Below are 13,119 nucleotides of genomic sequence, written 5' to 3'. Positions count from 1 at the left end.
GGATGCCACAGGGGTCAGAGCTAGGTCTAATGATCTGGGAGAGGGGAGTGACAGAATGTTCATTAAATATGTGGGCCACACTAATTTGGGAGGGGCTGAGAACACCACAGAGGACAAAGAACAGATTATTGCGGCTTCTTGGCCAAGATCAAGTATAGCATCTCATACACCCACTGTTCGGGGATGGACTCAGTGATCTAATAGGTCTCAGGAGTCTTTGATAATAGCTCCATATCTCATGACTATCATCTCATGGATATGAGCCCATGAACCATACAGTCTCTCAAATGTATCCTCATTAACATAAAGTTCAAGAGGCCATCTCCTCACATCCTATCTTTCTCACAGATAAATCCCAGCTCTGGGTCTACATGGGATCCGCCTGCCCCCTCCATCACAGCTAATTTTATACTCTTCCAGAAGCCCCTGAGAATCTGAACAGTAGAGCGAATGATGTATGAAATCCCTAGAAAATACCCCATGGGCGCACTCCCCCCAACATCGCTCCCAGCACATATAAGCTGCAAAGACTCCAACATACCAACAAAATACCCCAACATGCAATGAACACACAAACACTGACGCATACAATTCTTTAGGTGGATGCAGAAGGTGTAAGTAATTAATTCTGCATGCCACATCTTGAAGTTGGGGAATCCAGATCCACAATTCCAACAGGAACAGAGCTTGTGCATGGCAGTGACCTCTTTTGCCCCCACAGAGTTGGGGCTGTGTCACGGAGTCCCTGGGTGATGCTCTGGAACTACTCCCCACAAAGCCAGTCAGGACTTTGGGTAGCCTCCTCTCCCTTGGAGCAGACTGGTTTCAGGGCAAGAAGCTCACACGTCTTCACCTCCTGGGTCTCTCCTTGGAACATTCAGCATCCTCTGCCCCTCTGTGCATTTCCCACAGTGAGCCTGCCCCAGCGAGGTCCTGGGGAAGCCACAGGGTCCTGCACCCCCACTTTGCAGTCAGATGTGACTCTCAGCCAGCCAGTAAAACAGAGGTTTATTCGATGACAGGAACACAGTCTAAAACAGAGCTTGTAGGTAAAGCGAACGGGACCCCTCAGCCGGGTCCATTCTGGGGGGCAGTGAGCCAGACCCCCCCGTCTGCACTTCACTCCTTGTCTCCAGCCAGCTCCAGACTGAAAACCCCCTCCAACCCCTCCTTCTCTGCTCAGTTCCTTTCCCGGGCCAGGACGTCACCTGATCTCTGTCTCCCACACCTTTAGCTATCACCTTGCGGGGAGGGAAGGGCCTGGCCAATAGTTGCCAGGCGACAGAGGGTTGGCCAGGAACTGAGGCCCCCACACAGTATTCAGAGGGAACATTAAAAACAGTCCCACTTCGTCACAGGCTGGAATTTACTGCATTCTCTTGCTCCCCAGGACACCCCATCCTATATAACCCACCATGACTAATCCTCTCTAGCCCAGAGTCTCTGCAATGTCTACATGTTCCTCAACAACTTGTTAAAGAAGGGATCGTGACAGTATAACACCATCAAGAGAGGAAGCTTTAAGTGGAGTATGGCAACCCCAGAATTAAAGGGGTGAGCTCCTCCCTCTAAAATAGCTTTTCACTTGGGGAAGGTGAGGGGCAGTGCAGGAGAGCCCTCACTCAGTGCCAGTGAGATTCCCCCTGTGCAAACAGAATGGGGGAACAGAGGAAGACCAGATCAAACCCGTCTTGGATCTTGCTTTGCTCACAAGAGGTGACCAGTTAACATCCAAATATGATATGGGTAGAGATCGCTTTGAACTTGACCATAGAATAGAATGCAACTTCTGCCTCTGCTGTTCTACTAGCCAGGTTTGGAAACTAAGGCCTTTCTCAGAGGGCAGTGTGTAGGGAGACTGGTGCCTCCCATCCCATGCCTAACAGGGCCACCAACAGGACAGGCAGTGCTGACCTCAAGTCATGAAAAATAGTAGAATCTCTTTAAATATGTGATAGTTGAGCCAACAAAATTCTGTGGTCAATCATGGTGTTTGGGATTGTCTCTGGACTGCTACAGCATATGCTAGTGTCACCTACCACACATAACTGGACATGTCTCTCCACAACTCTGAGTTGAGGGACTCTCATCCTCTCTCTTTCTTGTTGCCCATTCTTAACACAAAGCTCTCCACATGATTGACAGGGTTTTGGGGTTTGTTCCAGCAAATTATTTAATATTTAGTTACTTCTTAACTAGGGCGTAGAATATGATGGAAGTCACAATTATGTTGCTCTAGAGCAGAATAAGGACACAGGGAGGAAAATGAAGAAAAAGGAAAACAGAAAAAAAAAAACCTTTTCACTTCCCCAGAAGAATGTCACATTTTAGGCAGGAAAGTGCTGATGAGGTAATTGGCACCATCAGTGGGGTATTTATCTGCTTTTGTAAATTATACTGATAAGGCAACATTTTATGTAACTGGCTCCAGCCCCAGCCCAAATGCCTACACTGCAATTTTATAGCTCCACAGTCTGACTCCCCTTCCCCTTCCCATCCCCCCGCAAGCCCAAATCAGCTGCTGCAGGCCAGCCAAGGAGGTTTATTACAGTGTAGGCATACCCTTAGTGCCAGTTCTGAGAGTATTTATTTATTACACCTTTCCCTGGGAACTAGACATAGGCCACCAGCTGATGTCACATAGCCTTCTAAACAGCTAATCAACTGGTAACTTTCAGTCACTACAGACCCGGTATGGATATTGGCCAGTGACCTAGATGGGAAGGGTTCTATATTTCACTGACACCCTGGGTGCATCTACACTGGAGTTGGGAAGAAATAATTTCCAGCTTGAGCAGACATACCCAAGCTAGCTCTGATCAAGCCAGCATGCTAAAAACAGCATTGTAACCATGGTGGTATGGATGGTAGGACAGGCTAGCCACTCCAAGTCTGATCCTGTCTGAGACCCTAGATATGTACTCAAACAGCTACCCCATCGCAGCTACACTGCAATTCCTGGTGAGTTGTGTGGCTTAATAGATTACTCTTTGTGTCATGAAACAAATACTATAAAACATACCAGATCCGCAATGTCGCCAAGTCAAAGCTGCTGTAGAAATCTTCATCTGCTCCTGAGCTGACTTTCTACGATTTCTAGCTATGCACCCTCTATGCAGCATTAATGTTATTTTATCATGTACATTATTAAGACTATCATAATAATACATTGCATAATAAGTTACAAGAACTAGGCCATTTAGTCATTGAACATTTTGAAGGGTTACAAAATGGTCATGATAGATTGTAACATTACCCTCCTACCAAGGTACAAGTGCAAACACGAAGGGCTATAGTCTGCGCCTGAGGCCACCACTGACAACTGGCTAACATCACAATTTCACCAAAACTCCCTCAGGGAGAGTCAGTTGTCTTTCCCATTGTCTCCCACTGGGGACACGGTTATGTGGCCAGACTGGCGGCTCACTGAGCTCCCTTTTATGTGCTGACATTTTTATGCTTACACATTGTGAGCTGGCACAGCTCCACGGGCTCCAGCAGCAGGTTTACATGATATGAGCTGAGGATCTGTTCCAAAGACCTCCCCAGACAGTTTTCTGTGTAAAAGTCCCTCTCCTATATACTATAATAAAAGCAACATAACTAAAGTTAATAGGATACTGTGACTGCAAAGTCAGAAAATCCCACAAATTAAGGTTTGTCCCATAAAATTCTCCCAGACCACGGATGGGATGATGTTGCAAGAGAGACCTTAACTTTTAGAATTTTCTGACTCTTAGAGGCTTAATTTTGCAAGTGTTAAGATGCATTTAGTATAACTTTTTCTTTTTAGTATTGAGGGAGAGGCAATCCAGTGCTGTTTAGCTTATTTTACGAGTTCCACGGGCTGCATCAGTGGAGACTTCAAAGCACAGTAATCTGGCTTGAGCATTTTACAGTCTCTGCAGCCTTCACGTTTTTAACCGAGGTTCACTACAATGGTTACAATATCCTGACATCCACTCAATACACTTACACGCCCAGGTTTAAAGGGGAAGGGAAGTTAGACCATAGATGGAGCTGTACATCTATGCTGGCCTCTGTGCTTACACACACACACACACACACCTCTGTCCTTGTGTGTGCAGGCAGGAGTGTGACTTTTCAAGTTAACTAAGGCAGACATGACTGATATAACCAATATAACATTAAGATTAGGTTAAATGAAGATTTTAATGAAGGGGTTGAGTGTCTGTATGGACAGTGAGGAAACTTAATTGCCAGGACTAGGGAGTCCACACTCCTTTACACTGACATCCTGACACAAGAGATACTAGGCTGGGAGTACCTGGTGGAACGTCTGGGGCTCAGCCCTGGCATCATTCCAAAACCGCACTAGGGGTCACAGTTCAGCAGCAATATGGGCATCACTTGAGTTTTACATTCCAATGGGAATAAACACCATGAAACAGAGTTTTAGAATCAGAAAACCATGGCACAGTGATTTTTTTTTCTTCTCTAGCTGATATTCCCATGCAGAGAAAACGTGTCCTGGTGCAGTGAAAATCAACACTGTTGAAGCATTCTACCTCTTTAAAATCCAGAATTAGAAGAGAAATGAACAATGGTAAAGCAGTGAGAATGCTGATCCTGGGCAGTGGAATGGAATTTATCTTGGGCTGACAAAGTGGTATTTTTATCTCAATCAATAGCCTTCATTCTCATGTCATGATTAGTAATACTGCAGCGTTTGGCAGTTCCATGAAGGTGTGGCTTTCTGATGATGCATAGCCTCCGAGAACCAGACTGGATCAGCACAGCCGCCGGGCGGGGAGAGAGAGAGAGAGACACTGCACAGTAATAAATACAGCAAAACAATTTCCCAAACAACTGAAAGAACAATTGAGTTTGTTCTAGCCATGCTGCAGGGAACACAGGAGGAAGGATTTTTCACTGCCAAATAACTGTGTTTCCTTTCATCCTATATCTCGTCTCCACTTTAGTCTGTATCCTACACTAGAGGACAAGAGCACAGTATACCAGCTAACTTAGTTAGAACTTCTCTGCCATTTAAATAGCTAATTGTGACTCACTGGGTACAGTATTTCTCAAAAGAAATAAATTCCAAAAGGCTTGCTTATTAATCCAGGCGACCTATCAGTATTACAGAAAATTGTTTCAGAGCTTCATTTAGGCCTTGGGCATAGCAGAGTGTGAGTTCAGCTGCCGCCTGAGCAACTTTAAAAAGCAAAAATAGACATGTATGCACAGACACACAAAAACAAACACCTGTCCTCCCAGGTATACAGACACACATATTCAATATATAGGCATCTATTCCTGCACAACCATGTTTGCCAGTGCATACAAATGTCACCAGTTTAGCTTACTTTCCCTTGTACACATAGAAGCACCAAAAAATTACGTTGGTGACAGGAGACTGCAACCACTGCTCTCAAAATGCATCATCCTCCTCAACAACCCTGAACTGGCCCTACTGCCCAGACTCTTGTTGGACAAATAAACATATTTTGCAAAGAAAAGGATGCTAAGGATGTGCTCAGACTTCATCTCAAAGCATCCAAGTCCTAATGCATCAAGGGCTGTGAAGCGACTCCAGACTTGCCCTTCTGATTTCCCTGAAGACCCCAAAGATATCAAATCGAATTGAGCACCTCTTCCCACATGCTACTTTCTCTGCCAATATATAACAGATTACACTTCTGTCAACCAGATCCCGTAAATATATAAAACCTTACACAAGCTAACAAGTTATTGCAAGTGGGATTTACCAGTCCTGCATGGGACTGTATTCATATCAGGTCTCCACTGGTAAGTATTTAACAGGGAAAAACCTCTTTCCTTTTATCCTCTCCCTTTATCTATTAAACTAATTGGCTTATTTAACAGGGAGTTACAACTCACCCCCAGCAGCTCACTTAGAGCTCTGATCCATGCATATTCATGATCCCATACAAGGCTGCAGCTTGAAAGGGATGCTCTATGCACTGCTCTGCTGGCTTTTCTCCTGAGTGAAGAGCAGTGCTTAATTTGTGCCAGGGCTTGCCAGGCTGAGCCCCGGCATCTCTGAGATTGTCAGTCCATAGCCCAGAACTTCTGGGCTTGCCGCATCAGTTACGAAAGTTAAAAAATTGCTTGAACCCAGACACCTCTTTCATTACCAAGTAAGGACTTGTGCAGAGTCCTCTTTTTGGTAAGGAGAATTTCTCGATTAATTTAGGTGCGCATGCTGAAATGAAACACTAACAGCACTTGCAGATCAGAGGTGTGGAAAGGAAACTTGAACTGTGTTTGCCCTTGCTACGTTTGGATCTGTAATAGCCCAGCTGCTGCAGTCCTGTATGTCTCCTGAAAACAGCCTCACCACTGCAATGAGTTATGACATCCTGTATTGTAGCTTTGTGATATAGACAAACATCCATAGGGTACCAGGATAATTTACTCTTCCTGCTTTTACTTGTAAACTCTCTGGGATTTGAATCAAGATATCAAGAGGGGAAGGCTAGTCCATTAACACAAATGACTCTACAAACATCCACATAAGTAACAGTGCAATTTTCTTCTAAATCTGTTATTTAACAGCTAATTCAGCCATCAGGGATCTTTTGCTACCTTTCACCTTTGGAGAACTTGGTTCAAATACAGATCAGGTCACAAGTAAAATGACTATGGTGGTCACTCTAGTCTTAAATGGATATTTCTGTCAAGAAAGGAGGGATAGCTCAGTGGTTTGACCATTAGCCTGCTAAACCCGAGGTTGTGAGCTCAATCCTTGAGGGTGCCATTTAGGGATCTGGGGCAAAAATCTTTCTGGGGGTTGGACTAGATGACATCCTGAGGTCACTTCCAACTCTGATATTCTATGATTTCAGGATATCTGTGCCTCTCTGTTCAGGGGAGATCTGAGACTTGAAGGGAAGCAAGTATTGCAGATCAGAATGGAGGTGCATTGGCTGCACCATGTGAGGGAAGCCTTCACATAACCACAGCATGCTCAGCTCTAATATCTGGCCAGGGCTATTAGTTCCTCATTTTCTTAAGCATTAAACGTACCAAGAATATTAGCCTGTCAACATAAACCCACTAAAATGGGAGACCCAGTAAATCTATAAACCTTCAATAAGAGATACAGAGCAGTATACATCAGCAAACAGAATCACAAATAATTAGCTGGTTACTTCTTCTACCCAGGAATTTTATCAATGTTCTAATTTGATGATTATGCAAGTGAGGGGCCGATACATTTATCAGACACAGTATGTGAGAGCTTCACCCACATAACTCTGCCAATGCACCAGAATTCTAATTTGCCAGGCCCCTGGCTATTCCAGTCCCAGGTCTTCACATAGCTCTGTCAAAGCACCTCAATCCTGACTTGTAACACTCTCCTCTGCTCTAGTCCCAGCAGAAATGGGCAAGTATCTCATACCATATATTGGTTTTAAACATGAACAACATTGACTGGCATTTAAAAAGGAGATCCATCATGCTCATTTCAGTGATGACCTATACCTGATTTATATCACTCTTATAGAGTACTACAAGCTATATTCCTTAGGCAGTAAGTTATTCTTAAATTAGTAACTACTGCATGAGTATAATCATTAAGAGGCAGTAAAATCTCCAACTTACCTCGGACAGTAGCAAAATAAAATTGAAGTCTGAGATTAAATACAGCTGCTTATTATTATTGACTACATTTAATTGTGAAGGTTACTAGATTAGCAAGTGTCCTGAACTGAATGTGTTGAATTACTTGTAGGACAGGTTAGCAAGATTCAAGCACATTAGCTGCAATGCCAGCATCCTCACACAAGCCTGACAAAAACATCAGCTGGGATCCATGGGACCACCTGTTTTTCTCCTTCCACAGCCAGCAGTAAAATCTGATAAACTGGGTATGACAGCTCTTTGAAGTGTTCTTCTGCCTTGCAGAGATGACCTGAGACCACCAAATTCATTACACTCAACAGTACATTTTGCAGTATAGGGCTTGAAGAACCATCAGGAAAAGTATTCAGATATTGAGTCACCTGCCTTCACTAAAAAAATAATTTTACTAAACACATTTGTGACTATTTATTTCTGGATCAAGTCATTACCAAACCTCTATCAGCATTAGCCATGGGTTTAGCCCATTCCCCTCTGTTTCTGTCCACAAGGTCATAGAGATTAGAGCTGGAAAAGACTTGTTCAATCCTCTAGTCTGCCCACAACCTTCCTGAGAAGACCATCAATTAAAGCAGGATTGTATCTAGTTGTTTAATTCTACTGATAGCAGATGTTAGTTAATATGTTCAGCATATAAGAAATGTAGATTGTCTTGCATTATATTTTGGACCAACTGGACTTTCAGAGCCACTATTTTGTAATTATACATAATGGTACCTAATAGCAAATTCATAATGGAAACCTTAACATATAGACTTGGCTCAGTCTTTATGTCAAACATGTAATAGCCAATTTGACTGGTCATATTTATGAAACATATACTCTTCTCATATATATGAAACACTATAAATCACCGTATCTATTGGTTATTGAGAGCAGATGTAGGTACACATACCCCAAAACTTCTACTATGTGTTATTTATTCAAAGGTTAAACTGCAAATGTGCCTAATCCTTTGCAAATATGGTATGTGGAGGCTGAGTCAATAATCTGAAAGAAAGTAGGAACTCCATCCTTTAGCCTCTCTGATACTAAATGTTTCAGAAGGAGTGAAAAATGGCATTTGAGAGCAAAGAAAAAGCTAAACAAGTGTCAAGAGAGCAAAATCTCAACCCTTTTCTAACTTGTATTAATCAAATTGCTTTTCCTCCTGATGTAACAGCTACCAAGCAAAATTACTGCTTCTCCCAACCCCCACAGCTATAGCTCCGCCATCCTTACAACCTCTGAGCTTTTTGAACACAGAAAAAGATATCACATCTCTGTTGAAAAATATTCGGGCATTTTCCCCGGTTATCTACAGGTGCTCCTAAACAGAGTGCTGCATAAACACAAGTGAAAGGAAGTCCCTGATTCTGCCTCCTCCTCCTCCTAATTACTAAGCATTGGCAGGGTAGGTAGGGGGCTCCCTCTTTTGTGACCCCAGAAATGACTTTTAGAACAATTAATATTTACACTGCAATCCATCTCAGACAAGAAGCTAGGATTCCCTTCTTCTTAGTTAACCTTGATCAACATTAGCAAAAAGATAAAATAAAATAGTTTATAAGTAAAACAAAGAAAGAAACACACCCTCCTTTGTGCTGACATATTTGTGAGCAGCTAGTGGTTTAACAAGCCAGGGTCCACACATCACCCAGCACAGAATATAGAAGGCACCAGATGTATATTTAAACAAATCCCTAAAACTGCGAGTTATTAAAGTCTAATGCATTTCCCTTCCAAGGTAACCCTGCCCTTATGCTGTCTCCTCTGGAAACTTCCTTATAACACATTTTTGTGCCCGTGATCAGATTTTCAGTTCCCTGTAGCTTCCACCCTGCACAGACAGAGAAATCTACACCTGTCCTCCTAAAACTAAAAAAAAGCATGCGGGGTAGTCTCCCCAGGCTATTATTCCCCGCCACCAATCTATCGCTTACCACGTTTTATAAACCTTTTATTTAAAGAAAAACAGCAGGAGAGAAAAGGCGATTTCCCATGTTTGGCTTTGTTTTGACACCTAGGTTTTGCTGCTTTCTTTGCACGCATAATTATTTCCATTCGGCTCCCTCCTACTTTTCTCTCTCTTTCTATTCTTGCTTTTTTAATTATTTTGTCTGTCATTTGCTGTCTGATCCCACCATCCGGAAACCATTCCTGTGGCTCCAATAATATAATGAGAAGAAAGCAGCAGAATGTGGAGCCGCTAGGATCAAACAGCTCGGGTGTAATTATGTAGAGGCAGTAACTGAGCAGGGGGACACATGTCAATAAAAACACCACCGTTTGTCTGCGGTATTTTCAACCTTACACATTCACGCTTGCTCAGCTCATCTTAATGCACAGGTCTAGGCACCATGAAGGTGTTTATTAACACAGCACAGCGGAGCCACATATAACCTTGCCAAACGCAACCTTGCAAACTCATTAGAGCACTTGGGAACGGCTTTGTTTTCGCCGAACGATGCAGCGAGTTGCTTTTGCTGCAAAGCTGCTCCGTGCAACAAATGCCTCCCCTCTAATTAAAGGTCAACATTTGCAAAGGGAGTTACCACCTTCAGCCCAGCTCGCCCTACCCCCGTCCAATCTAATGCAATCAGGTGCTGCTGCCTAGCCTAGCCTAGCCTAGCCTGTGCACGCACTGTTCTGGCTTCCATCTCCCCGATGCTTGCTGGTCTCTAGCTAATGCAAAATTAAACAGGTTTGCAAATGAAATCATTTAAATTTTTCCACAGGCATAGTACTTGCTCAGTTCTCTGGCTTTTCGAAACCTGCCCGGTTGTATTTAAATCTCTCCCACCCCTCCCCCATAACAACCACCAGAGAAGCCCCATATATTTTACAGATCCATTTAGAGTAGAGATTGCAATGCTCTCATCGGCAGCCCTTTCGCACAGGTTTCTCCGCTGCACTCCTTTTTGGTTTTCAGCGGCCTCCCCTGCCCTCCTCTGGGGTGGATCTCATGCTATACGGTTTTAGGCTGCAGACTCACGTCTCGGAAGCGGTTCCAGTGTTTGATCTTGCCGCTGTATTGAGAAATGGAAGACAGCCATTGCTCGTCCTCCATAAAATTGCCTGGATGGTCTCCGTCTTTACCCCCTTTGCTGTCCCCTTCCGCCAAGGCGATAGCCAACAGCAACACCAGACAGCAGCCTAGGGCTCTCATCTCTGATCGTGGTCTTTTTTTCTCCACCTCTCGCAAAGCGATTATTTGTCTTCTTCCCTCTCTGGTGTCGCGATTTAGGGAGAGACGGATGGTGGCTCCTCAGTGGAATGTGACCTGATTATGAGATGCCCTCCTCTGAAACCCCGAGCTAGAAGCACAGATAGGATGACGGAGTCTGCGCCAGAAGAGGCTGGCTTAGTCACTGGAGCATCAGCATCACACTTGACATCACACCTGTTAAGCAGGCACCCAGCCAGCACCTACGGGATACGATTTCAAAGTGAGTCTCGAGACGGGAGACAGGCAGGAGAGCGCGGTCACTAGCCCCGCTCGCAAGGGAGGAGGAGCAGGAGCAGGGCAGTGCGAGCCCCGCGAACGGGCACCACAAAGGCTCCAAGGGAGCACGTACAGCTCCCGCTGCAGCCCAGAGCAGGAGGACGCGGAGGGGCCGCGGCTGCCGCTAGCCCAGTGAACCGTGTTCAGTGCCTGGCCCGTAAGGCCAGGCTGGGTCCTGGGAAGAGCTGCGGGGCCGGGTGCGCGGTGCTGACAGCGCTGGGGCACCTCCCGGGACACCAAAGCAGCGCCTCCCCCAGGGCCGCCGGTCCCTCAGACCCGCGGGAGCAGAGCCGGCCGGGCAGCAGCAAGCCGAGCTGTTGCACGGATTTCCATGGAGCGGGTTTGCAGCGGGGCAGCGCTGCCCGGGCGTGTCTCCTGGCTCGGAGCCCCAGGCACGTCCCTCTCGGCCCGCCGTGCTGCCTGGATGCAGCAGGGAAAGGGCCTGCGGCAGAGCCCCTCCTCTTGAGGCTGCAGGAGGCGAGCCCGCCCTGCCCCCGGGAGAACAAGGCTCGCCGCTTCCTGCGTAGGGAGGTGTCGGGCTTTGGGACGTGCAAAGTGGCTGCCGAACAGGAACGCGAAGAGCGAGGCTGGGCGCCCTACATGGCGTGGGGCTTTCTAGGGGCTTTGAAAGGGGATGAAGCGCTGGCGGGGAGGATTGGGGTTGGGCTGTTTCTAAAGAACACGGTTTTAAAGAACTTGGTTTTAAAAACTGATTATCTGTATAAGTGATTTTCAACCCTTTTCAGTTGCAGACCCCTAAAAAAGTTAAATGGAGGTGCTGTCCCCTTTAGAAATCAGAGTCCAGGGACCAGCACTGATCTATGTCAAGTCCCATTTCTGACAGAACACCCCCATAAATAGTTAAGGTCCAAAAGAGCCTAAAGGCTGAAGTAGGGCCCCTGAGCCTGCAATTAGCTCTATGTCAGCAGCCCCCACCACACCCTTCAGCCCAGAGCCCCATTGAAAGTCAAGGGGATTTTGCTGAAGTTCCTCCACCCAAACCTCATTGTAGAACTAGGGTCTGACGGAGAGTGCACAGTCCTGTCAAATGCACAAAGAAATCAATGGATAAAAGAGAAAAAATGTTTTCACTAACTTCATTTATAGTAATGGCAGGTGTTAGTTGTCACAAGAGTAGCTACAACATGCTCAGACACGTGATTTTCAAGATGACACCACCCCTTTAAGGGGTACACTCTTGGAATGGTTGCTGGGAATTAAAAAAAAATTCCCATATGAGAGAGGAATAATAGATGCTTACATCAATTGTAAAGCAAATAGGAGCCAAAAATTCTGGAGGCACAAAACATGTTGATCTCACAGGAATGGATTCAGATTTCAAACACATTCTTGGTTTTCAGTCCTAGAAATTAACAATACTAAAGACAATCTGCAGAAGAGGAAACAGACTAACATTCTTTTAACTCTCCATTGAATGTAAACCGGAACAGAACTAAAGGACCTATACAGACACATCCATTAATGCCCCTTCTACAGTTGTGCTCACTCACTTGATACAGTATTTGTGCACAAAGGACTATATCCTGCCACCCTTGCTCATGGGAAGTACAGTCAAACCTCACAATAATGCGCCCCGCCATAACGCGAAATCGCATATAACGTGATCATAAGTTGGCTCCCCTTTGAGGCTTAATACCAGTGGTCCCCAATGCCATGGGGCCCGCTGGGACATTGATGTGCCCCTAGTCCCCAGCAGGGGAGAGAAGCCGTGGCCCCGCACCTGCCAGGGTCAGAGAACGCAGAGGCTGCAGGCACCGGTGCTCACTGTCCCCAGCAGGCACGGGGCCGCGGCTTCTCTCCCCTGCTGGGCACTAAGCGGTGCACATCAATGCACCGCATTGGGGACCACTCACTTAAACTGACTGGCCTGAAACTCTGCTATACTGCGACCCCGCATTTATCACGATGGAATTTTTTGGACCCCAAACATTGCATTATAGTGGGGTTTCACTGTAGTATCTTACTATGCGCTAGTCACACTG

At 45.5% G+C, this 13,119-nt stretch overlaps 1 protein-coding gene across 4 annotated transcripts in view; it reads right to left on the bottom strand.

Annotated features, from left to right (window-relative positions):
- Nucleotides 1–11,555, bottom strand: part of SPOCK2 (SPARC (osteonectin), cwcv and kazal like domains proteoglycan 2) — a 60,705-nt gene extending 49,150 nt beyond the window's left edge. The window contains exon 1 of one of the 4 annotated variants that reach the window (XM_030569129.1): nt 10,607–11,555. In XM_030569129.1, coding sequence (XP_030424989.1) covers nt 10,607–10,780 — 174 coding nt within the window. In that variant the 5' untranslated portion in view covers nt 10,781–11,555. The remainder of the gene's footprint in view (nt 1–10,606) is intronic. The other 3 variants (XM_030569128.1, XM_030569131.1, XM_030569130.1) reach the window with 3 other exon arrangements.
- Between the last annotated feature and the right edge of the window lie 1,564 nt (nt 11,556–13,119).

This window comes from Gopherus evgoodei, chromosome 7 (genome assembly GCF_007399415.2).
Source record: "Gopherus evgoodei ecotype Sinaloan lineage chromosome 7, rGopEvg1_v1.p, whole genome shotgun sequence".
In the NCBI taxonomy this organism is placed as follows: Eukaryota; Metazoa; Chordata; order Testudines; family Testudinidae; genus Gopherus; species Gopherus evgoodei.
This window is presented reverse-complemented; position numbering and strand designations above follow the sequence as displayed.